The sequence below is a fragment of the Pelophylax lessonae genome (genome assembly GCF_965119305.1).
Source record: "Pelophylax lessonae genome assembly, chromosome: 9".
In the NCBI taxonomy this organism is placed as follows: domain Eukaryota; kingdom Metazoa; phylum Chordata; class Amphibia; order Anura; family Ranidae; genus Pelophylax; species Pelophylax lessonae.
In genome coordinates, this window is record NC_138776.1 from 148,595,773 (window position 1) to 148,622,250 (window position 26,478).

General features: G+C 45.5%; 1 protein-coding gene across 1 annotated transcript in view; it reads left to right on the top strand.

Annotated features, from left to right (window-relative positions):
* Window positions 1-26,478, top strand: part of HIF1AN (hypoxia inducible factor 1 subunit alpha inhibitor) — a 95,483-nt gene that overhangs the window by 38,113 nt on the left and 30,892 nt on the right. Inside the window, exons 2-5 of the mRNA XM_082267972.1 lie at window positions 13,892-14,142; window positions 16,849-16,997; window positions 17,360-17,505; window positions 25,433-25,539. Coding sequence (XP_082124098.1) covers window positions 13,892-14,142; window positions 16,849-16,997; window positions 17,360-17,505; window positions 25,433-25,539 — 653 coding nt within the window. The remainder of the gene's footprint in view (window positions 1-13,891; window positions 14,143-16,848; window positions 16,998-17,359; window positions 17,506-25,432; window positions 25,540-26,478) is intronic.

Sequence of the window (26,478 nt, forward strand, 5' to 3'; positions counted from 1 at the left end):
CTCCCGATGTGTTGCGTCACTAAATCGCGTGACTTTCTCAAGGGTAATATTAATGCGTTTTTTTTTGGAAGTTTATCATTCAGCATGAAGGTGTGCTCTCAACCCGTATTGGGGGGTGGGGGACGTCTTTGCTGGTTTCCGGCCCCGTGGACTTTCCTGGTGCAAGACAAGTGGGTCCACCAAGTCATTCGGCCCGGCTACAAGATCGAGTTTCGCTCTTGTCCCACGGCAAGGTTTTTTTTTTTTCTCTTCCAACCTGCGCCTGTCCTCAGACCAGTTACAGGGTCTGTATGGGGCAGTACAAGACCTGTTTCTTCAAGGAGTGATTGTCCCTTTAACGACTTCGGAATATTTTCAGGGTTTCTATTCAAACCTGTTCACAGTCCCCAGGAAGGAAGGCAAAGTTCGTCCAATCTTGGACCTCAAGACGCTAAATTGCTTTGTGCGGGTACACAAGTTCAGAATGGAGTCCAATCGAATGGTGGTGGCATCCCTGCGTCAGGGGGGGCTTTCCTCACCTCTTGATATCAAGGATGCCTAGCTTCACATTCCAATATGTGCCATTCACCAGTGTTTTCTCACCTTTGTTGTGGGAGAGGAGCATTATCAGTTTGTGGCGTTACCCTTTGGTCTCGCCTCCGCTCCTTGGGTCTTCACAAAAGTGTTGGCTCTGGTAAAAGCTTTGCTACGCCAACTGGGGATCACGGTACTGGGCTACTTGGACAATCTCTCCTTCTGCGAGAGGAGTCTCCCTCTGCTCTGGTGGAGAACCTGGAGATCACAATATGAACTCTGCGTGAGTTCGACTGGATTCTGAATTTTCAGAAGTCTGCCCTGGTTCCATCCACGAAGGTGGACTATTTGGGCCTATCTCTGAACTCGGCCATAGCCAGAGTTCTCCTTCCTGTGGACAAAGTCCAGAAATTGCAGGCCACAATTCGTCTCATGCTGTCCAACAAATGGTCATCCCTCCGGACTCTCATGCGGGTGCTGGGCCTGATGGCATCTACCTTAGAGGCGGTTTCGTTTGTGCGGTTCCGTTTTGTGCAGTTCCATACGAGGGAGATTCTGACCAAATGGGACAAGACTCCGCAGTCTCTGGACAATCAGATCCGTCTGAGTCGGGGGGGGGGGGGGTAGGAGTCCCTGATATGGTGGCTTCGCTCTCTGGCACTTCGGCTGGGAAAATCCTTTCTCTCCTTGTATTGGACAGTGGTCACCATGGATGCCGCCCGGGGAGGCGCCCTCGGCAAAAATTCTGCTCAGAGGGGATCTGGACACTGGAAGAGTCCAGACTACCGATCAATGTCCTGAAAGTCGGAAGGATCAGACTATGTCTGGATCATTGGACGGATCGTCTTCAGGGATGCCCAGTGCGCATTCAATCGGACCATGCCACAGCCGTGGCTTATGTCACTCACCAAGAGGGCACAAGAAGTGCCCTGGTGGCTCTAGAGGCAGTCGGCATTCTAAGGTGGGCAGCCCTCCTACGCCATGCACATTCCCAGAGAGGAAAATTGACAGGCGGATTACCTCAGTCGGCAGGCGGACCAAGGGGAGTGGTCTCTTCATCCAAAGGGGTTTCGTCAGCTTTGGATCTGTTGGCATCTCGGCTCAACAGAAAGGTGCATAGGTTTGTGGCTTGGTCAAGGGATCCTCTGGCAGATGCCACATACATGCTGGTGGCCCCATTGGGTCAGTATGTCTGAGCTACGCCTTCCCTCTCAGGTGTCTGCCCAGACTTATACGTAGGATCGAGGCAGAAAGATTTTGGTTTATTCTAGTGGCTCTGAACTGGCCTCGCCGGGCCTGGTACGCCGATCTAGTGCGGCTAGTTGCCGACGTTCCTTAGAAGCTTCCTCTCAGGAATGATCTGCTGTCCCACGGACCAATCTTCTATCCAGCTTTACAGGCGCTGGCTTTAATGGCCCTGCTTTTGAACGCCAGGTGCTAAAGGATAGAGGTTTGTCTGAGTCAGTGATTCCTATGTCTGTAAAAGCTAGGAAATCTACCTCTAGGAAGATCTACCATTGTACGTGGAAGACATACATTGCGTGGTGTGAGTCTCTTGGGGTTCATCCTCGCTCCTCCTTGGTGGCTCGTATCTTAACCTTCCTATTATCGGGGGATTGAACAGAATTTTGCCTTGAGTATCATCAAGGGCCAGGTCTAGGCATTGGTGGTCTTTTTCCAAAGACCTTTGGCCACACACTCCCTGGTGCATACCTTTCTTCAGTGTGTCCGACATTTGGTTCCTCCAGTGAGGGCTCCGTTGCCATCTTGGGATCTTAATTTGGTGCTTTCAGCTCTACAGAAGCCTCCATTGAAAAGCTTACGCTGTCCCAGAAGGTGGCCTTTTTGGTGGTTATCACTTCTGCGTGCACGGGGGTCGGTACTGGTGGCATTATCCTGTCGCTCATCTTATTTGGCGATTCACAAGGATAAGGTAGTGCTTCGCCCCTGTCCATCATTCCTTCCTAAGGTTGTATCTGACTTTCATTTGATTGAAGACCTTGTGTTGCCTTCTCTGTGTCCCAGGTCTATAAACACCTGAAAGAAATTGCCCTGCATGCCTTGGGTGTGGTTGGGGCAATTCGGGTTTACCTGGCAGCTATGGAGTCTTTCAGGAAGTCAGACTTTGTGCTCGGAGATGGACCTCGCAAAGGTTTGTCCACTTCTCTGCGACCATTTTTAGATGGATTATACAGATGGTGGTTCAGGCCTATTCCATCAGAGGTCAGGTTCCTCCTTTCCCTGTCATGGCATACCCACTCCTCTGTGGAGTTATTCTCCTGATAATGCTTGTAACAAAACTGAGTGACTATAGCAGAGAGAGGGAGTATACCTCCCTGGGACTGCCCATGGGTGTAGCCAGAATTTATTTCTGCCTATTGTCCTACTCCTGTAGGGGGCAGCATAACCCAATGACACCAAGAGCTGTTCTCCCTAAGCTCTGCAGCTCTTCCACTTTTTTCTGAACACTCAGACAGGCTTTATATACAGTTGCATCTCAGACAATTAGAATATCATCAAAAAGATATTTCAGTAATCAATTAAAAAAGTGAAATTCATAAGTTTTATATAGATTCTATAGACACAGTGAAATATTTCAAGCATTTATTTATTTTATTTGTGATTTGATATGGCTTTGATATGGCTTTCAGCTTATTAAAAACCCCCAAATCCAGTATCTCAGAAAATTTAGAATATTACCGACCAATAAAATTAAGGATTAATTAAAGACCAATAAAAATAAGGATTTTTAATACACAAATGTTGGCTTACTGAAAAGTATGTCCATGTATAGTATAGTATAGTAGCGGCTGACATGAAATTCCTCGCAGAGCCCTGGCCTGGCGCACCATTTCCCCACCCCACACACCACTCAGCCACTGACCTGGAACTCTTACCCGATGTCCGATACATGTGTGTCGGGTGACTGCAATGAAGAGGCTGACAGTGGCAGAAGTCAAGCAGTGCATCCTATGGATGTGCTGAAAGTGGAGAAGAAGCAGCTGGTTCTGATTGGTCAGCACCATACATGTGACGGTGCTGACCAATTAGAATGCCTCTTATCCGTACACTGAGAAGTATGGATAGGATTTAAAATCTTTGGATCAGCGAAGCGGCATCCCAATGCCTGACAGCAGACGGTTGAAATCCTAGGTGCCCGGACTCCTTTTCTTGTCACCAATAATAGGGTAATAGGGTATTGGCCAGTGCATTCCAACAGGGAATAAGTTTAAGATAGCTCAAATAAACCCTAGGTGGCTAAACTCCAATGTAAAAATGCATATAAAAACAAAAGAAAGGGCCTTCAATACAAAGCTGAGGGGTCATTGGCAGCATTCCAGCAATACAAGGAATGCAAAAATAATGTAAGAGCGCAATCAAGGCAGCTAAGATAGAACATGAAAGGCACATAGCAGAAGAGAGTAAAAAAAAAACCCAAGAAATTATTTAAGTATATAAATAGTAAGAAAGTGAGGCCTGAACATATTGGATGGAGAAGGGAATCTGGCTATAAAGGACAGAGAGAAGGCAGAGGTTCTAAATAAATTCTTCTCCTTAGTCTCCACAAAAGAATTGGGGGAATACAGTAACCTAGACTGTAATGTTAAAATTAATACGTCACAGGAAGAACCCTCGTTGGTAACGGAAGACAGACTCGGAACTAGGCTCGAAAAACTTAACATAAATAAGTCACCGGACCAGGTGACTTGCACCCGAGGGTCCTTAAGGAACTCAGCCAGGTGATAGCCAGACCATTGTTCCTGATTTTTATGGACAGTTTGCTTATGGGAATGGTACCAGCTGATTGGAGAAAAGCCAATGTGGCACCAATATTTAAAATGGGGCCGAGATATATCCCTGGGAATCGAAGGGGTATATCCTCTGCATCGTGTAAAAAGGCGGTTTGATACGGTCTTCTCTTATCCTCCCCTTCCACTGTCCCCAATCTATCTGCTGATAGAACAGAGTCTTAGGGGCACTTTGCACATGCTCAGTTTGGTGTGTGTTTTTTTTTTTTTTTTTCTTGGGAGAGTGCATATGATCAGCACAGGGCCAATTGGCACTGGGCAGACAGAGGGTCAGGGGTGTCCTGCAGCCTTAAGGGACAATCGGAGGAGAATGAAAACTTCTCTAAAAGCTTTAGCCATACACTCCTAGAAGTCACAAGACTGCTATATACTGCTGATGAGAAAATGTATTTAGCAGGTTATATTTACTAAAATAATTGCATTTCCATATTATGTGTACTGTGGGAGACCAGATATAGTGAATGCAGGGTCCTGGGTTTAGAAACACTTTAATGTCAGGATCCTTCCAGAGACTGGAGTGACTGTGTGACGTCAGCTGACAGTGTGCTTCAGCCTGCTGTCTGCTGATTCTAGGTCACAGGACAGCACAAGTAAGAGTTTTGGCTATTCTTTTTTAGTTTTTCATGCATCATAGTTGTTTTTCCAATTGCTGTCAATGTTATGTTTCAAAAGAAGAGCTTATATTCTTTATAGTACACACTTTTTTGAAGTTTCCAATGGTGGTTTGATGCACAAAAAAAGTAACGTGGCAGAAACATTTTGGCTAATCATGTGCTTGAGAATGCTGAATTGAGTAGCTACATTAAAGTTGGGCTCTGCATTGTGGATAGTGCATTAGAGCAATATTAACACTGTTTGGAACTTTGGAGGCTTGGAAATAACACACTGCCTTCTGTTTATTCTACCTCTGCACTTAAAAGTTTACAAACCCAAACATTGCTCAGGAATGTATATCCCCATTATTATTCTTCGCTTAGATCAATTTCACGGATACAGTAGGCTTGTCACTTGTAAATGTGTAACAAGCCAATCCTGCGATGACACTTCCAGTACTAATGTGAACCTGAGCAAAGAGATTACACATCTGGTACAGCAAGCTTGAATGGCAGAGTTATCTGATAACATGCATTCTTGATTCCTAGTTAATGAACCACTACTTGTGTATCATTTGTTTACCAAGCCTTCCAGGTTACTGTTCATGCTGTTTTCTTTCCTGAGATCGATTAGCTGCCTGTGTTCACTTGCCACATGTTTTTACCTCACGTGCCGTGTAACCACATTTCCATCTGCTACCTATATGTTAAAGCAAGCCTGTGCTTAAAAAAAGGTAACACAAGTTGAAGGCTATCAGATGTTTTCTTTCCAGCTGGGTGGAATGGAGTACCTGGGTGGTTCCACAAGGGTGTGTGCGGAGGGTTTTGCAGGATATGCAATATAGAGCAGGGCTTGACAAATTGGCTTTGAATCTAGGAGCCGGCTAAAAAGGTTAGGAGCCAGTTTTATTTAACTAGCAAAACTTATGTAATATGTTCCCAAAAGTGAACTTATCCTTTAACCCTTTCACAGCCAGAGCTGTATTTGCACACGTTTTAAAAAAAACATTTTAGGCCTGAAGATTACTTAAACCCCCCCAAACATTATATTTTTTTCTGAAAGCAGACATCATGGAGAATAAAATAGTGGTAGTTCCAATTTTTTATGTCACCGACAGCATGGAATTTTCGCGGGCAATTTGTTGGGGCAGTGGCAGTTGTTGGCACTTCAAACATCACAGCGCCATGATTGAAATGCATTCTCTCTGTTATGTTGTAATATAAAATTAAATAGTTTAATTCACCATAATGCAGAATCGGTGTTAGCTCTGAGCATGTCGCCTGCCACCAGATGCAGCTTGCCACCGTCGCCTGCCACCAGATGCAGCTTGCCACCGTCGCCTGCCACCAGATGCAGCTTGCCACCATCGCCTGCCACCAAAAAATACCAGATGTCGCTTGTCACTTTTTAAATGTAATGGCAATTGGTAAAGGTTTTTTTTTTTTACAGTGAAAAGACTTGGTGGCAGGCAACAGTGCCCAGCATTAAGCATTAGTGTCAGAACAGGAAACTGGCATATGCGCATTGGCTGGGTCCCTGAGTGAGGGCAGGTGGTGAGAGATGATGTAATCTCTCTTCTCACCCGTGGCTGCACATCTAACAGAGCCGCCCTCATGGCTGTAGTGGCGGAACTGCGGTCATGCGGGGTGCGCAGTAAGAGTTGATGTCCTCTATCTGCTTGCCTGCCTGCCGCACTTGTGACAGAGTAGCCTTCGTGGCCTGGCTTCAGAGAGGCCATGGCCCGGTGGTTGGGGACTCCCAGTCTAGGAAACAAAACATTTCAGAAAAAAAATTTAATTTTTTGGGAGGCACAAAAAACTCAATATACCCAATTTTTTGGTAACATATAAAAGCAGAGGTTGCATTGAGTAAAATACCCAACATGTCAAACCCTAAATTCTAAATTTGCATGTGCCTGTGAAATTGCGACAAACTTCAGTACCCTATATTTTTCATAGCAACGTTTTAAAAGCCCCCTATAGGTTATCAGTTTAACATTACAAAGGAGGTCTGGTGCTAGAATTATTATTCTCATTCTGGCATGGGCGGCGGTGTGTGTATCACAATTGGCATTTTCAGGCATAGGCACATGCATTTACACTTGTACGTGGGTATATGTGGAGGTGGGGGGATTTTACGCGCTTGGGTTCAACTTTAATTTTTTACAAATAAAAAAATATATATTTTTTTCTTTTTTATCACGGGACAAAAAGTCCTCTGATATTTTTTTTTTGGTGACAGGTTTTCTTTAATGGCTGTAGCTCAAGCGCCAGGACTCAATTTCTTGTTTTTTGTTCTGTGGTTTGTCGAGCCCTGATATAAAGATTATACCTAGGTTTATCAAATGAGGAACCCAATATATACCGATTAGCCATAACGTAATGACCACCCACCATAACCCATCAAGGCATGAACTCCACTAGACCTCTGAAAGGATGCTGGTGGTATAAGGCACCAAGCTGTTGGTAGCAGAGACTTGAAAGCGGTGGTAAACTTTTGGAATAAAAAAAAAAAAATTCTCTTTAGTTCATTGGCAGACACAGCTCCTGATCTTCATGACCATTGGGTTGTACTGTCCTCTACAGGAGTAGGACACTAGGCAGAAAAAATAATCTGGCTATGGGCAGTCCCAGGGAGTATACTCCCTCTCTCGCTGGGGGGTATATCCCCTCTCTCTGCTAAAGTTACTCAGTTTTTTTTCTGCCTAGTCAGGAGTAAGGACCTAGTTCCTTACTGGGATCTCTGGTCCTGGCAATTTTTTCTTTAGATAGAATTTTTTTTTTCATGTAAGATCTGCAATCAACTGCCGGACTGGGCAACGGGCTGGATAATCTAGATCCAGTGGTCACCCCAGTCTGGCCAGCGAGTGCACGCAGACCTCAGCTCTGCTCTGTACTAGGTCGGGCCCAACATAGCCCCATTAGACTGGGGCTGGCCTGTTTTGTTCGTCCCTCAGGGTCGACTGACAAGGGGTCGAAGCTTTTTCAGAGCAGAGAGCAGGCTTCTCCAGAACCGCAAACAAGGATCCTTCAGCATGAAGGTGCTCCCTCACCTGTCTCGAGGGGGGGGGGGGGTCTTTGCTGGTTTCCAGACCCGTGGACTTCTCTGGTACAAGACAAGTGGGTCCACAAAGTAATTTGGTCCGGCTACAAGATTGAGTTTCGCTCTCCCCCCCCCTCCTCCCTGGCAAGGTTTTTCCTTCCAACTTTCACCTATCGCTTACAGGGTCTGTTTGGGGCTGTACAAGACCTGTTACTTCAAGGTGTGATTGTCCCAGTTCTGACTTTGAAACTTTTTCAGGGTTTTTACTCAAACCTGTTTACAGTTCCCAGGAAGGAAAGCAAGGTGCGTCCAATCCTGGACCTCAAGGCGCTGAACTGCTTTGTGCGAGTTCAGAAGTTCAGGATGGAGTCCCTTCGCACTGTGGTGGCATCCCTGCATCAGGGGGATTTTCTTGCCTCTATCGACGTCAAGGATGCTTACCATCACATTCCTTTATTGTGTCGGTCACCAACGCTTCCTCTGCTTTGCCATGGGAGAGCAGCATTATCAGTTTTATCAGTTTTGTGGCCTTACTCTTTGGTCTTGCCTCTGCTCCTCGGGTCTTCACAAAAGTGTTAGCCCCGGTGTTAGCATTGTTAAGCCAACTGGGGATCGCGGTACTGGGCATTCGGCTAAATTCTGAATTTTTAGAAGTCTGCTCTGGTTCTATCCACGAAGCGGGACTATCGGGGTCTGAATCTGGTCTCAGCCATAGCCAGAGTGCTCTTTTCTCAGGACAAGCTCCAGAAATTGCAGGCTGCAATTCATCTCCTGCTTTCCAGCAGATGGTCATCCCTCCGGACTTGCATGCGTGTGCTGGAGCTGATGGTGTCTACCTTTTTTGAGGCTGTTCTGTTTGCACAGTTGCATATGAGCTCCCAGCAAAGGGAGTTTCTGGCCAAATGGGACAAGACTCTGAAGTCTCTGGACAAACCGATCTGGCTGAGCCGGAGAACGGAGTCCCTAATATGGTGGCTTTGCTCTTGGCTGGGCATATCCTTATTCCCCTTGTATTGGACAGTGGTCACCACGGATGCCCGCCTGTCCGGCTGGGGAGGTGTTCTCTGCAAAAATACTGCTCAGGGGATCTGGACGCTGGAAGAGTCCAGACTACCGATCAATGTCTTGGAACCCTGAGCGATCAGACTATGCCTGGACCATTGGACGGATCATCTTCAGGGATGTCCAGTGTGCATTCAATCGGACAATGCCACGGCACTGGCTTATGTCAATCACCAAGGGGGCACAAAAGTGTCCTAGTGGCCCTGGAGGTAACCGGCATTCTAAGGTGGGCAGCACAATTTGTTCCAGCCCTCTCTGCCATACACATTCCTGTGGTGGAAAATTGACAGGTTGATTACCTCGGTCGGCAGGCATTGGACCAAGGGGAGTGGTCCCTTAATTTGGAGGTTTTTCATCAGTTGTGTCTTCCGGTGGGGCAGCACCGAGGTGGATCGGTTGGCTTTACATTCGCTGGCTTTGACGGCTTGGGTGTTGGAACGCCAGGTGCTGATGGATAGAGGTTTAAAAGTGTCAGTGATTCCAACATTGTTAAGCTAGGAAATCTACTTTTAGGAAGACCTACCATCGTATGTGGAAGACGTACATTGCATGGTATGAGTCTATTAAGGTTCATCCTCGCTCCTTCTTGGTAGCTTGGATCTTGACCTTCCTTCAACGGGGGGTTGAACAGAGATTGGCCTTGAGTAACATCAAGGGCCAGGTGTCGGCTTTGGTGGTCTTCTCCCAACAACCCTTGGTCACACAGTGCGGTCTCTGTTGCCGCCTTGGGATCTCAATTTGGTGCTTTTAGTCCTCAAGAAGCCTCCCTTTGAGAAACCTTGGGTTATTCCCTTGCTTACGCTGTCACAGAAAGTGGCTTTTTTGGTGTCTGTCACTTCTGTGCACAGGGTGTTCCATTTTGGATAGAGTAAGGTAGAGTTATAACCCCCCTTTTTTTTTTTTTTTTGCCATCTTTGTTCAATTAGGGAGTTTTCCTTTCACCTTCTGTCCCATAGCCAAAACAGAAAGCGAAAGGAAATCCTTCCACATTGAGAGAATCCTGGGGTATCACCAGAACTAGTGTCCCTATTGGAAGATTTTCTTTCTATATAAGGCCCCTTTCACACATGCGGTCCAAGTTTGTCAGTTTTTCATCCATCTTTTGTCGGATGAAAAACGGACATCAATGCATCTCTATGGAAAAATGGATGTAAATGGATGATCATCTATTTACATTAGTTTACATCCGCATCTGTCATCATACATTTTTTTCTAACTGATCAAAGCTCTATTTTTCTTCCATTTAAAAATTGGATTGGACGAAAAACGGATATAAACTGACAAATGGTCAGTTTTTCATCCATTTTTGCATTGGTAGTGGATGTAAAAAAAAAAAAAAAAACTGATCAATACTTCATCCATTTTGACGTGACTGAACTGATGAAATGAACAGTCTGCATGTGTGAAAGGGGCCTTACTGTTCTGATGTCAGCCCAAAATTTGGGATTTTCTTTCACTTTCAATGATAAACAGGACAAATGGAGAGGGCGAATCTCCGTAACAGGAGCACAGATAGCAATAAAAACTAACAGGTGTTATATTTCCTCTCAATCCTATCCAAATCTAGGGGGGGGGGGGGGGAATGCCTTTTTAATTATACTTTTGTTCTGTAAGTTGTGAGGTAGGGCCCCCACGGATTGAAATTGTTCCTGGTTCCCTAGTTTTCCTTCCTTGGACCACTTTTGATAGGTCCTGACCACTGCAGACTGGGAACATCTCACAAGAGCTGCAATTTTGGAGTTCAAACTATCCAGTTGTCCTACCATTACAATTTGGCATGTATATGTATGTGTGTGTGTGTATATGTATGTATATATATATATATATATATATATATATATATATATATATATATATATATATATAGTGTGTGTGTGTGTGTGAGTATCTATGTATGTACCGTATGTGTGTGTGTATTTGTGTATATATAAATATTATACATTTTGTCATGTTACAACCAAAAACGTAAATGTATTTTATTGGAATTTTATTTGATAGATCAACACAAATTGGCACATAATTAAGTGGAAGGAAAATGATAAATGGTTTTCAAAAATGTTTGCACATATCTGAAAAGTGTGGCGTGCATTTGTATTAAGCCCCCTTTACTCTGATACCCTGAACTAAAATCTAGTGGAACCAATTGCCTTCAGAAGTCACCCAATTAGAAAATAGTAGTCTATAAAGTAGTAAAGTAGTAGTAAAATAGTCTACCTGTGTGTAATTTAATCTTAGTAAAAATACAGTTGTTCTGTGAAGCCCTCAGAGGTTTATTAGAGGACCTTAGTGAACAAACATCATCATGAAGGCCAAGGAACACACCAGACAGGTCAGGAATAAAGTTGTGCAGAAGTTTAAAGCAGGGTTAGGTTATTAAAAAATATCCCCAGCTTTGAACATCTCACGGAGCCCTGTTCAATCCATCATCAGTAAATGGAAAGTATGGCACAACTGCAAACCTACCAAGACATGGCTGTCCACCTAAACTGACAGGCCGGGCAAGTAGAGCATTAATCGGAGAAGCAGCCAAGAGGCCCTTGGTAACTCTGTAGGAGCTGCAAAGAGCAACAGCACAGCAAACATGTGGAAGAAGGTGCTCTGGTCAGATGAGACCAACATTGAACTTTTTGGCCTAAAAGCAAAACGCTATGTGTAGCGGAAACTAACACTACACATCAACCTGAACACACCATCCCCACCGTGAAACCTGGTGGTGGCAGCATCATGTTGTGGGGATGCTTTTCTTCAGCAGGGACAGGGAAGATGGTCAGAGTTGATGGGAATATAGCCAAATACAGTGCATTATTAGAAAATCTGTTAGAGTCTGCAAAATACTTAAGGCCGGGGCAGGGCAACGACCCAGACATAGAGCTACAATGGAAGGTTTTAAATCAAAGCATATTAATGTGTTAGAATGGTCCAGTCAAAGTCCAGACCTAAATCCAATTGAGAATTGTGACAAGACTTGAAAAGTTCTGTTCGCAGACGCTCTATCCAATCTGACAGAGCTTGAGCTATTTTGCAAAGAAGAATGGGAAAAATGTCACTCTCCTAGATGTGCAAAGTTGGTGGAGACATCCCCCAAAAGACTTGCAGCTGTAATTGCAGCAAAAGGTGGCTCTACAAAGTATTGACTCGGGGGCTGAATACAAATGCACGCCACACTTTTAGATATGTATTTGTAAAATGTTGAAAACCATGATCCTTTTCCTTCCATTTCACAATTATGCGCCACTTTGTGTTGGTCTATCACATGAATACATTTACTTAGAACATGACAAAATGTGGAAAATTTCAAGGGGTATGAATCATTTTTCAAGGCTGTGTGTGTATGTATGTGTGAGTAATAAATAAATATAAATATATATATATATTTATTAGGGCTGCAACTATTTTCATAATCGATTAGTTGGCCGATTTTATTGTTTCGATTAGTCTGATAACCGTAAAGTGTGGTGTATAATTTTTTTAATATGTAAAGTTTAAAAAAAAAGACAATTTATTCTTAAATTATATGCATATACGGTTATTATTATAAATAACCAACTATATGGTTTGGGAGCAAAATCTCTAATCCACTCTGAGAAAACCAGGCAGAAGAGATATACTGTATAATTATTAGAGGTTGAATCTGGTAAATATCATCAGACTCAGAGATCATATTTTTTACTTAAAGAAAAAAAAAATGGACTGTGTTTTGCAGATTTTCAAACAATATATATTTCCTATGACAGACTCCCTTGTCATAGGCAGGTCGACCAGGAGGAACGCTGTGGCTGAGACCTGCTTGTACGCAACCTAACGAGTCGTTTAACTCGCAGGCCAGCCCCCATCCGGTGGGGCTATGTCGCGGCCAACCTTGCGCAGAGCTGAGGTCTGCGTGCGCTCGGTGCCCAGACTTGGGTGACCACTGGATCTAGATTATCCAGCCCGTCGGCCAGTCCGGCAGTTGATTGTAGATCTCAGGAAAAATCCAGGAGAAAAAAATCTGTTAAAAGAAAAAAAAAAATTGCCAGGACCAAAGATCCTAGCAAGGAACTAGGTCCTTACTCCTGATTAGGCAGAAAAAAAACTGAGTGGCTCTAGCAGGGGGGAATATACCCCCTGGGACTGCCCATGGGTGTAGCCAGAATTCTTTTCTGCCTAGTGTCCTATTCCTTTAGGGGGCAGTATAACCCAATGGTTATGAATATCAGGAGCTGTGTCCGTCCCTTTTTTTACCTTAATGCATTCCCTGCATTAATGTAAAAAACTTTTATAGCTTGTTGTGCTCCCCCCACCTCACTAAATACTTACCTGAGTCCTCAATGGATCCAGTGCAGTTGCATCTCTTCCCTTCCCCTCTCCCTCTACTCACAGGGACTGAGACAGCAGACTGAGCTATTGGCTCCTCCTTCTCTCCCTCTACTCACAGGGACTGAGACAGCAGACTGAGCTATTGGCTCCTCCTTCTCTCCCCCTCTCCCTCTACTCACAGGGACTGAGACAGCAGCCATAGCTATTGGCTCCTGCTACTGTCAATCAAGTGCTGTGAGGAAAGAGCTGGGACAGGGTCGAGCGGCACTCTGTTATTGATGCACACAGCCTGGCTCAGGATCAAAGAAGAAAAGGAGCAGACCGCTTTGGCAAGGGGGGACCCCGGAAGACATGCTTTGGGACCGTTTTGTTCAATACCATTGCGCAGGGCAGGTAAGTATAAAATGTTCTAATTGAAAAATAAATTGACTTCATAAACGCTTTAACATCCTTTTTTCAGTCCTGCTTGATAGCTCACATATTTTGTTTTCCTTGTGACTGTTGCGTAGGTTTACGTGTTGTTAACACATCAGAGTTGCTTAAGTTAACACCTTCATTTTCTTGTTATGAAATAGGAACCCGTGGTTCTGACCGATACGAATCTGGTTCATTCAGCTCTGAAGTGGGATTTAGACTATCTGAAGGAAAACATTGGCAATGGGGACTTTTCTGTGTACAGTGCCAACAGCCACAAGTTTCTCTATTATGATGAGAAGAAAATGGTGAACTTTAAGACCTTCAAGCCTAAGTCTACTAGACAAGAAATGAAGTTTCCTGAGTTTGTGGAGAAGCTCAAAGACATAGAACAGAGAGGAGGTGATGAGAGGTAAGAAACTGATTTTGTTGTATCATAGGATGCCAGGTCACATAAAGATGTCTATCTTGCCACAAAAGCCAAGTGTAATTGTCAGATTTTCACAGTGAACTTCTCTTTAACTAGAAAGAGACATGTAGCTGAGGGACTTGGGGGAGAGTAGTGTTTGTTTAATGACAGGATCCTAGATGGCATTTCTTCTAGATGTTTGCAATGATCATATTCTTGTGTTAGGGTTGAGCACATCTCCGATGCCAGATAGCTGATGTCCCCAGTAAAGCCTCTGGCACCTGATGTTTTTGGGAGTGGCAAAAACTGTTTGGAAAAATAAAGAGCGTAAATTTTGCAAGTGTATACATAGGCTGAAAGGAAACTCTTTCATCCCTTTCCAGAAGAAAAAAAAAACCTGAAAATAAATGAAACCTAACCCTTGTTGTAGTGCCTGCAAGCTCCACCCAGAGTGAATACACTTTTACTGGAGAATAATTATAGCACCTTAAGCATTGTTTTTGCCCTTGAAGTCCTGCCATAAAGATTCACCTGGCAGGGCCTTCTGTGTAGGCTCACTCATGTTGTCTGTCAGGACTAAGGTCCTTTTTGTTGCAGTAGAATGTCAGGATTCCATAGTAGGGGAAACTGACATCCAAGAGCGTTTATTGTGATCCAGCGGTTAAGTCCTACCAAAAATGTCAGATCACAATAAATGCTTTACCTGTTGTGAAGTTCTCATGATTGCTCCCTGCTGGTTCTATTGGGTATGATTTTGTTTTGTGAGGCACCCAGGCATTTCTTTGTATAGTGATTTAGCGCCCTGGAGCAAGTATAGATATTCTCTGATGTTTGCAGCATGCATGCTAAAGGTCAGTAACCCAGAAGCATTTATTTTAATTGGACGCAGCCAGGAAACTAGCATTTCAGGAGATCTACAATGGCAGCCCTTCTATTTCTTTGACCAGTGTATTTTAAGTAGAGACTATGTATCAAAACCATTATTCCTCATGTACCAACTACATGACTATTTTACTTTTAGTTAATGTAAGTTCCATCAATTTTCAACAAAACGTAGCTGAGCTGCATACTACCCTCAACTTCTCCCTCTTTAGCTGAAATGGCAAGAGCCAGGGATGAACACATGCTGTGGTTGCATTTGGAAATGTACTCTCAGGTGAATGGGGCTGTGCTACAACCGCCCTGCAACTGCATTGTACGCTGTTGCGGCACTGTGATGCTGACTTTTAGAGGGTTAAAACAGATGGTGAGAAGGCAACATATCGTCTCCTCACAACCTGTCAATTGCCTTCAAAAAACAATCTGAGCATGGATTGCTTTTCAGAGGAGTAGCAGTCCTTGCTGCTATTATGAATGAGCCCTAAAAAGGCTTGCTTACACACATAGCCTATTTAAAAACTGCAGTGCTGTACTTACACTTCAAGCGAGTACTGCCCTGTAAGGAGAGGTGGAGAGCTTAGGACTCAGGAAGCCGCCTTCCCTTTCCACTACTTTCATGTCACTGTCCTGACAGAGCTACTGCTGTGCCGATGAGAGTTTGGCAGAGGAGCGGGAACTTGGTCTTATCTGACAGCCTTTTTTAACCAGGATGCTGCGGCACCCCTGATGACCTCAGACGGCACCCGAGTTGAGATAGGCTGGTTTAAGTGCCCATTTACACCAATTGCCTTTTGATGTTGCGTGGTAGGGCACGTTATGTGTGCTGTGGTGCCATTCATTGTACATGGCACCCGACACCAATCAGAAGCATGGTGTCCTGTTCACTTCAATATGCAGTCAGAACCTGATTTTTTTCTTGCATTTGAGGTGCTTTGCAGCCCATCCATTTTTTAACAGGCTGTCTGAGTGCAGTGCACCTCAGCACACAAAATCGCATGCACTGCAGAGTACTGAATGGACCCTAACTGTCTTAGTCTTCATCTTTGCCCCTCAGTGCATCTTGCAAATCAAACAATAATCCTAGAAAAAAGATGTCAACTGTCTACACCAGGGGTCTTCAAACTATGGCCCTCCAGTTGTTCAGGAACTACAATTCCCATCATGCCTAGTCATGTCTGTGAATGTCAGAGTTTTACAAAACCTCATGGGATGTGTAGTTCCGCAACAGCTGGAGGGCCATAGTTTGAGGATCCCTGGTCTATACTGTTCTTCAGTAGCCATACAAGTTTGGGCGCAGAACTCCACCTCAACCATTGCTGGACACTATTCATCACCAGATATCGAATGACTTGTACCCAATGCATCAAAATGGTTCAGTATTTCCAAAGACCAGCAATAACTACTAAAAGCATGCAGGTCATGTAAGACATATGGAAAGAGAGGCACTTTATCCAGGGTGATAGTTGTAAAGAATGGATTACTATTGATGGGAGGGCAGTAATTTTAGAAAATGGTTGGCTTACGGGTTTGGGGTATAGTCATTGTAAAGCACGGTTAGTTAATAGTTTTTCTGAGCCTATGGGCATGAGAATATTGCTGCATGTCAACGGCTGCTCACCCCATCTATGAACCTGGCTCTGTCATGTTTGTGTGGATAAGCCACTACATCTGCTAGGGCAGTACGTTCTAGTTCAAGCCAGCAGCAAACAGGGTGTGTTAAAATGATTTACTTTAAAGTTTCTGTAACTTTCATTAGTTGCTAAAATGATGCAGAACTTCTAGCTTTTTCTAGGTAACAGAAATATATTGTAATACATTTTCTCTGTACAGGTTATATCTGCAGCAAACTCTGAATGATACTGTAGGGCGAAAAATTGTGGTGGATTTCTTAGGTTTTAACTGGAATTGGATTAATAGGCAACAAGCAAAGCACGGCTGGGGACAGCTGACTTCTAATCTGCTGCTGATCGGCATGGAAGGTAAGGTACCCAGCCGTGTACTGATAATGTATGCACATCCTTTTCTGTAGCCATGTCTGGAATGTCCTCTAGGAGCTATTGGTGAAACTATGCCATAAACCAGTCTATGTAAACAAATCTGTTTTTCCACACTCTTTTGTCATAACTAGGCAATGGAAAGTTGACCTTTGAATAATGCTAGTGTAAGGATTGAAAGTGTATTCTGTAAGGGAAACTGCTTCGCAGTCTGTACACATTACCATTTTGTTGTAATAGTGCGTATTTACAAGTGTATTTCTGTTTGTGTAGTAAGAACATTTTACATATTTCAGTAAAACATCTCCTGTCTACGTACCTAAACTCATGTTGCTGTTTGTGTTTAGGAAATGTGACTCCAGCGCACTATGACGAGCAGCAGAACTTCTTTGCCCAGATTAAGGGATACAAGCGGTGTATCCTCTTTCCACCCGAACAATTTGAATGCCTCTATCCTTATCCAGTTCACCACCCTTGTGACAGACAGAGCCAGGTGAGAGCCACAGTTTGGCATGCTTGCTAAAATACAATCTTAATTATTTGAGTGCCCATGTCAGTGGGGAAAAATAATCTAAAGCCTTTTTCTTTTCTTAGTGGTTAATGACAATATGTAGTTACTTGGATTAATGTGTACATTGTATTTTTTTTCCCTCCTTTTAAAAAAGGCAATTTCAGACAAAAGTTATTTCCTCTTTTTGGTTAAAGTGGAGTAGATCGCAATCCTCCTTTGGCTCGTTTTTTGTTATTCCTTTAATAACACTGCAAGTAAAGAGAGAGACCATTTGATCTGCCATAAATCCAGTGTTCTTGTAAAGCTAACACATTACCTTTTTTGCAATTAATCCCAACCATTGTTACCTCTGCCTGCTGGACTACAGACTTCATTTATACCCTCACTGCCCTCTGTCCCAATTTATGTACAATCATCTATTTTTTTTTCCTAAGCAAATAATGCTGCTGCCTTCACTTGAAAAAGCCCACCCCCCTTAGGCCCCTTTCACGCGAGCGATCCGATCAGATCCGCCTGTCAGTTTTTTTGGCGGATCTGATCGGATCCTCCATGCATCCCTATGGGGCAGCGGATGTCAGCGGAGACATGTCCGCTGACACCCGCTGCCATATGCATCCGAGCTGTGCGTGAAATCCGGACGGATGGAAACCCTAATTTCCATCAGTCCAGGGGATCGGATGGGATCGGATGAGAGTGGACAGGCGGTCCCCTCTCATCCAATTCCCCCATAGAGATGTATGGGGCTCTGACGCCTCCCTCTCCGCACACAGAGCGGAGAGGGAGTTGTCACCTTCTTGCTCAGTGGGGATCTGTGTTCACGATCCCCTGCTGAGCAGCACGGATCCGCCTACGGAGGCGGACCGTGTGAAAGAGCCCTTAATGTGTGGGGGAAGGCAATTGAGAGATGCAATTCTGGGGTTTTGCCTATGTTACTAGAAATGTGTGCCTTGTGATGCTGTCACAGGGAGTGATAAAAACAGTTTCTTGCTACAGGAACAAGATACAATAAATACTGGGCTATACTTTAGGAAAGGAGAAAGATGTATGTATTGTTTGGACATACCCTTTAAACTAGTGACATGGATCCATTGAGCCCTGAAAGATAAACACACCTTGACTGTATTGAGTAAGATTGCCTTTAAAAGTGGTTGTAAAGGCAGAAGGGAAGGTAAAAAAACCTTCTGCATGCAGCACCCTCCGCTGCCCCCCTAAATAAATACCTGAGTCTGATCTCGATCCAGCGATGTACTTGAAAGCCAAGTCTCTCTCAGCTCTCTCCCTCTTCATTGGCTCAGATACAGCAGTGGGATCTATTTGCAATCACAGCCAGTGACAAGGGAGCTGGGGTGGGGCCAAGTGTCCTATGAGAGGAGGGGGATCTGGGCTGCTCTGTACAAAACCACAGCACAGAGCAGGTAAGTATAACATGTTTTTCTCTGTCTCTCATTGACAGACGCAGTCCTCTTGAGTAATATCAATTGGGTTATACTGCCCTCTACAGGAGTAGGACACTAGGCAGAAAAAAAACGTTCTGGCCACACCCTGGGGGCAGTCCCAGGGGGTACATCTTCTCTCTCCCTGCTACAGGATGTTAGTTTTTTTCTGTCTAGTCAGGAGTAAGGACCTAAGTTCCTTGCTGGGATCTTTGGTCCTGGCAAGATTTTTTAGATCCTTTTTAGTTAGCTTTTTTTCTCCAGTTGTACCTGTGAGATCTTCAAGTAATTATGCTGGAGCTGGGCGACGGGCTGGATGTTGAGGTCCAGTGGTCACCCCAGCTGGCCTACAAGCGCGTGCAGGCTCCAGCTCAGTGCTGGGTCGGCCATGACACATTCAAGCAATTATGCTGGGTCTGGGCGACGGGCTGGATGCTGAGATCCAGTGGTCACCCCAGCCGGCTTGCAAACGCGTGCAGACCCTAGCTCCGCGCGGGGTCGGCCGCGACATAGTCCCACTGGACGGGGACTGGGCCCGCGAGTTAAACATCTCGCCAGGTCGCCTACGACCAATCTGAAATTGGAGTAGTGGCGTCCGTGTTGGCCGACAGCCCCCCACCGCGGTGGAGAGGGGTTCTGTCAGGAGTTGGTGTCCGCCTATTCCGGTATGGTGAGTAGAATGTTCCCCCCCTCCCTCTGTCGGGTGGACGCGGGCCCCCTCCGTGGGATAAGCGGACCCTCATAATCCCGGGTTCCCCTCTATCCTGTAACATACTCCTCCTATCTTCCGCACCTATTAGGGGTTGGTAAGTAAGGCCTGTCCTGTAAAGATATACACTCCAGGAGGCTTGGTTAGAGACTTACTATCCTAAAGGGATCCATGACTAAGGTTGTAAAGGATGGAGTATGGTGCCGCGGGCATTACTAGTAGAACGGTCATTCAGATTGTCAGACACTTACCGTTTAAATCGCTAAGGTTTGTCAGGGATGGAGGATGGCCAGTAAAACAATCAGGCAGATTGTCGGACACCTACCGTGTGATCAGTCGGTTGCAGCGCACGGAACACCATCCTTTCAAATCTGTAAACTAAGGGTTGTCAGGGATGGAGATGGCGCCGCAGGCATTTCCACTAAAAACGGTTATGCAGATTGTCAGACACCTACCGTTGATCGGTCGGTTGCAGCCCGGAACACCATCCTTTCAAGTCGATCGGTCGGCTGCAGCATGGAAGCCATGACTGAGACGGTCAGGTATGGGGCCGCGGGCGTTACACTGACACCAGCAGAGGCTGCAAACGCGCGGAGCGCCATTTTTTCGTGGGCCACGCGGGGCCGCCATTTTGGCGTAGCCTAGATGTCCCTGCTATGGCGGCGGCCATCTTGGATACACCCAGCCTCGTGGAGCAGCGGTGGGAGTGCCGGAAGGGGCGGGGCCGCTTCCTTTACCCGGGTAGATCAATCCACAAGACTTCCTGTCCTGTAAAGACAGCGCTGAGAGTAGTCCGGTAGGAACTTCTGTGCATCAGGTGGTAAGCCTTGGGGGGTGTCTCTTCTCTCTTTGTGGGGGCTCCAAAGCAAGTGGTCACTGAGGGGCGCTATTGCGCTGAGGGATTACTTTAAAGAGAAAAAGTTTTTTTCTAGTTTCAAATTTTGTCATTTGTTTGCTGACAGGTTCCTGGCTTTGCCATGGACCCTGCGACACATGTATCCCCACCTGATCCCCTCGAGGTGACCACGGGACCCTCCAACTCTCCACTCACTATAGATGCATTATCAGCGGTCCTGGAGTCTTTTGTATCCCGGGTAGAGGTGGCCTGTCAGGGACAGGGGGCGAAGAAACGACCCCCGCCTACCCCTATTTCATCTGACATATCAGATACGGATTCTGAGCCTGTCGCTGCGGCTGCAGGTCCCTCTTCTGGGGCTTGTGTCTCGGGTACCGTCTCATCAGATAGTGAGGACGACGTTTCTGCCTCCGCCATAGCACAAGAAGAAGCGTTGGTGGATGCACTAATTGTGTCTGTCCGGGAAACCTTAAGACTTGAGGTTACATCGGCAGAGGTAGCTGATACTGAAATTCCTTTTGGTACTCTCAAACCTACCAAGATGGCGAAGGTGTTTCCCTTGCCCAAATGTTTTGGTAATCTAATTAAAGAGGAATGGGGTCGTCCAAAACGAACCCCTGGTATTTCCAAACGGATTGCTAGGCGCTATCCGTTTGAGGAATCCCTCCTTAAAAAATGGACGGTACCACCATTGGTGGATTCACCGATTTCCAGACTAAATAAAGCTACTGTTATCCCGTTGGAGGACGCTCCGTCCTTTAGGGATCCGGTGGATCGTAAGGTGGAAGCTCTATCCCGCTCCATTTTTTCCCTGATAGGGTCAGCCTTTAGGCCAGTGGTTGCCATTGGTCTGGTTTCACAAACATTGACAGAATGGACCAAGTTGTTACGCCGTGACCTAGAGGGGAGAAGTATCCCCCCCACAGTATCGGACTTGCTGGAGCAGATGATACAGGGGCTACAGTTTGTCTGTGACGCCGCTCTGGACGCCACTCCATTGTTGGGGCGTGTATCGATTTCAGCAGTGGTCCTCAGGCGTGTGTTGTGGTTAAAATGCTGGTCGGCGGATCCAGGTTCCAAAAAAGCTTTGGCTAATCTCCCCTTTCAAGGGAAATCGCCTGTTTGGGGCCACCTTGGATGAGATTATCAAGGATCTCACTGGGGGCAAGAGCCACAGACTACTAAGGGTAAAGGACCTCGTCACAGACGGGGGCCTTCCTTTTCCGCTCATAAAAAGTTTTTTCGCCCCGCTGGGGCGGGCGATAAGGCAAAGCCCTCCAAAGCCCCTCCAGGGGGTTTCAAGGGGCGCTGGTCGGGGAAACAAAAGTCCGGCTCTTCCAGAGCTGAAGATAAAACCACTAAAGCCTGAAGGTGCGCCCCCACCCATATCTGGGGTGGGGGGACGTCTTCACCGGTTTCCGGATCCATGGCTTTCCAGAATCCCGGACAAATGGGTTTGCGAAGAGGCTGGAATATCTGGGCCTATTTTTAGACACATCCCTGGCAAAAGTGTTTCTTCCTGCGGAGAAACTCCAGAAGATTCAGTCAATGATTCAGTTGTTGCTGTCCGCCAACTGGCCTTCCCTTCGGACTTGCATGAGGGCCCTGGGACTGATGGTGGCCTCCTTCAAGGCAGTACCGTTTGCCCAGTCCCATACCCGAATCCTTCAAAAGGAAATTCTTCTCAAATGGAACCGGAATCCCGATTCCCTGGACAATCGGATCCGGCTGAGCGAGCGGACCAGGGAGTCTCTGGTCTGGTGGCTTCGGTCTCCGATGCTCAGCCAGGGGAAGTCATTTCTTCCGATCTACTGGACGATTGTCACCACGGATGCCAGTCTATCCGGATGGGGAGGAATTCTCGGCAGATTATCTGCTCAGGGGCTTTGGTCCCTGGAAGAGTCCAGGTTACCGATAAATGTATCGGAACTGAGAGCGATCAGACTTTGTCTGATTCACTGGACCGAGCAGCTCCGGGCAGCCCGGTTCGGATCCAGTCGGACAATGCCACGCCCGCGGCTTACGTCAATCACCAAGGGGGCACCAAGAGTGTTCTTGCGGCCATAGAAGTGGCCAGCATTCTTCGTTGGGCGGAACGATTTGTTCCAGCTCTCTCCGCAGTATTCATTCCGGGGGTGGAAAACTGGCAGGCAGATTATCTCAGCCGTCAGATTCTGGATCAAGGGGAATGGTCTCTTCATCCAGAGGTATTTCACCAACTGTGCCTTCGTTGGGGCACCCCGGATGTGGATCTGTTGGCATCTCGGCTCAACAGGAAGGTGCGGAGGTTTGTAGCTCGCTCCCGTGATCCTCTAGCAGACACCGCAGACGCGCTGGTCGCCCCATGGGGGCAGTATCAGCTACTGTATGCCTTCCCTCCTCTCAAGTTGCTGCCGAAACTTCTTCGCAGGATAGAGGAGGAGGGGATTCCAGTTATCCTGGTAGCTCCGGACTGGCCTCGTCGAGCCTGGTACGCCGACTTGGTCAGGCTGGTCGCAGACGCTCCTTGGAGACTTCCTCTTAGGGAGGATCTGCTGTCTCAGGGACCGATCTTCCATCCTGCTTTACGATCGCTGGCTTTAACGGCCTGGCTGTTGAGACCCAGGTGCTGAAGGACAAGGGTTTGTCAGCTTCAGTTATTCCTACTCTAATTAAAGCGAGGAAAGCGACTTCCAGAAAAGTCTATCATCGCACATGGAAGTCTTATATCGCGTGGTGTGAATCCCTTGGGTTTCCTCCACGTTCTTATTCGGTGACCCGAATCTTGACTTTTCTGCAACAGGGGGTTGAGCAGAAACTGGCCTTGAGCACTATCAAAGGTCAGGTTTCAGCGCTAGCAATCTTCTTTCAGAAGCCTCTGGCTACTCAGTCCTTGGTGCGGAATTTCATCCAGGGGGTGCGGCACCTGGCTCCGCCAGTGCGCGCACCCTTGCCGCCCTGGGATCTTAATTTGGTGCTGTCGGTTCTTCAGAAACCTCCCTTTGAAAATATCAGGGAGATTCCCTTGCTTACTTTATCCCAGAAGGTGGCCTTCTTGGTGGCTATCACTTCTGCACGCAGGGTGTCAGAACTGGCCGCATTGTCCTGTCCTCCCCCATATCTGGTGGTTCATAGGGATAAGGTGGTTCTTCGTCCGAATCCATCCTTCCTTCCTAAGGTGTCCTAAGCCCACTCATCTTCGGGAGTTTGCGTTGCATTCCTTGGATGTGGTTCGGGCGATCAGGGTATACTTGAATACTATGGACTCATTTCGTAAGACGGATTCACTTTTTGTGATCACGGATGGCCCTAAAAAGGGGTTGCCTGCATCTGCCACGACTATCTCCAGATGGATCAGACAGACGGTGGTACAGGCTTATTCTATTAAGGGTCGGGATCCTCCGTTCCCTGTTAAGGCGCACTCCACCCGGGCGCTTAGTGCTTCCTGGGCCTTTCGCCATCAAGCGTCAGTGCTTCAGGTTTGCAAGGCGGCTACATGGTCGTCGGTTCATACCTTTGCAAAATTTTATAAAGTTGATGTGATGGCATCGGCGGATGCCTCTTTTGGCCGCAAGGTTCTGCAGGCCGCTATTTGAGGAGACCGTTGGTCTACCTCGAGGGTTTTTTTCTGTTGGGTTTTCAGTTGAGTCTCATCCTTTTGTCTGATGAGCCTTTAAGACTTCTAGTCGGCACCGGTTGGGCCTTCTGGATTGGATTTTGATTTCCGTTATCCCACCCCTCATTTGTGGCACTGCTTTGGGACGTCCCAATTGATATTAATCAAGAGGACTGCGTCTGTCAATGAGCGACAGAGAAAATTGGATTTTTGTAAGAACTTACCGTAAAATCCTTTTCTCTTAAGCTCATTGACAGACGCAATACCCGCCCCTCTATTTTGAGTTGGGTTGGGTTGAATTCTCTGAAACTGCTTTGTGACATAACTAACATCCTGTAGCAGGGAGAGAGATGTACCCCCTGGGACTGCCCCCAGGGTGTGGCCAGAACGTTTTTTTTCTGCCTAGTGTCCTACTCCTGTAGAGGGCAGTATAACCCAATTGATATTAATCAAGAGGACTGCGTCTGTCAATGAGCTTAAGAGAAAAGGATTTTACGGTAAGTTCTTACAAAAATCCAATTATTATTAAAAAAAAAAAAATATGCTTTACTATTATTTAAATTTGTTTTAACATTGTCTCCACATAGGAGTGCATATGAAAGGTAGGTAGTTGGGCAGTAGTTTTATGACCTTTTGCTGGAACATCCTGCAGATTAGGCTGTAGATCTACTGTCCACCAGCATTATAGTTGAACTTGACTCTCCCAAGCAACATTCATTATTTTTCATCCTAGCATTAGGTAATAAATAGGAAAGTATATCATATCTACTTTTTTTAAACTTTTTTTTTTTTTTTTTACATTTCTTCAGTTACTTCCTCTTTTTTTTGCCTAGGCAAATGATGTCATACATGCCAGGAGTCTTCAGTAGGGTCAGGGGGGAGAGGAGTAGGGTTTTTCTCAGGGAAACACACTCTTGCCTGCATGCCTAAGCTGAGGGCAGATGGATTCCAGGAAGTAAATGTTACATGAATCTTTTGCCCTTTCTCAAGATGACCGTGGCTAAAAATGCTAAGGGGGCATTTTTCAAAAGGATTTCTCAACAAAATAAAGCATAGCGACATGGATGGAGGGGGGAGTTTGCTTTGAATATTAGAAATTAATTAAATAGTGTTTTTGGTTTGTGGTGCTAAGATTCAGTGAAGATTTGCTTTAAGGAGTTAACTGGCATATTTGTGATATAGGTGGATAAGTAGATGTTTGTATTTTTTTTTTTTTTACACCAACTTCCTTTACAGAGACCTGACTTTATTCATAGTAAAGTTTTTCTTAAATTCATACACTTCAAGCTTAGAGTTCTATTTTCCTCATGATCTAGGTGGATTTTGAGAATCCTGATCTAGAGCGGTTTCCTAACTTCAGGAATGTGGTTGGTTATGAGACTGTGGTGGGACCCGGTGATGTTCTTTATATACCTATGTACTGGTAAGAAACTTACAGTATAATTGCATGCTTTTGTGTTGGTAGTGAGGTTTTTTGCCATCAATGTCATCTTAAACTAGTTCTAAAGGCTACCCTTTTTTAGTTTTTTACCTGAATGCATTCACAAGGCTAAGGTAAAATAATTCCCAGTACTTTTAATGACACTTGTCCCCAAACATATCCAGCTGTCCTTGTCACAGCGGCCAGGTCCAGCATCTGTCAGTTCCACTCCTGGAATTTCCTGGACCTCAGCAAGCCCTGGGGGGAGGGTGCAGGGGCATGGCTTGCCAATGCTGTGTGCGTTGTGGAGGGAACACACAGCTATTAGGTAGCTGGGGACTTCCGCTTTGGGACCCCCAACTACTGAAGTAAAGGAATATTTTAGAAGAAAAGGACTACACATAGTACGGACATGTATGGACTTTCTGCTCTGAGGAAAAGAGGGTTTTGTTAGTATAACTTTAAGGTCATATTACGTTATTTTATGTGTGCATTTTACTTTTTTTTTTTTTTTTTCTTTTACTACTTCAACATTATGGCATTATATTTAGTTTGTGCTCCTTATATTTGTCATTTGTCTAACTGGAATTCCTGTTTAATGACCATTTTGGCAAGTAAAAGTGGTTCTAAAGAAATGTTTTTTTTTTTTTTTTAAACCCTAAAGCATTCTATGCATTAACCACTTCTGGTTTGGAAGATTTTCCCCCTAATGACCAGGCCATATTTTGCGATTCGGCACTGCATTACTTTAACAGAAAATTGCGCGGTCGTGCAACGCTGTACTACCCCAAAAAAAATGTACGTCCTTTTTTGTCCCACAAATGGAGCTTTCTTTTGGAGGTATTTGATCACCTTTGCGAATTTTTTGTGCTATAAACACAGCGACAATTCTGAAAAAAAAATTGTATATATATTTTACACTTTCTGCTATATACCCTTGCC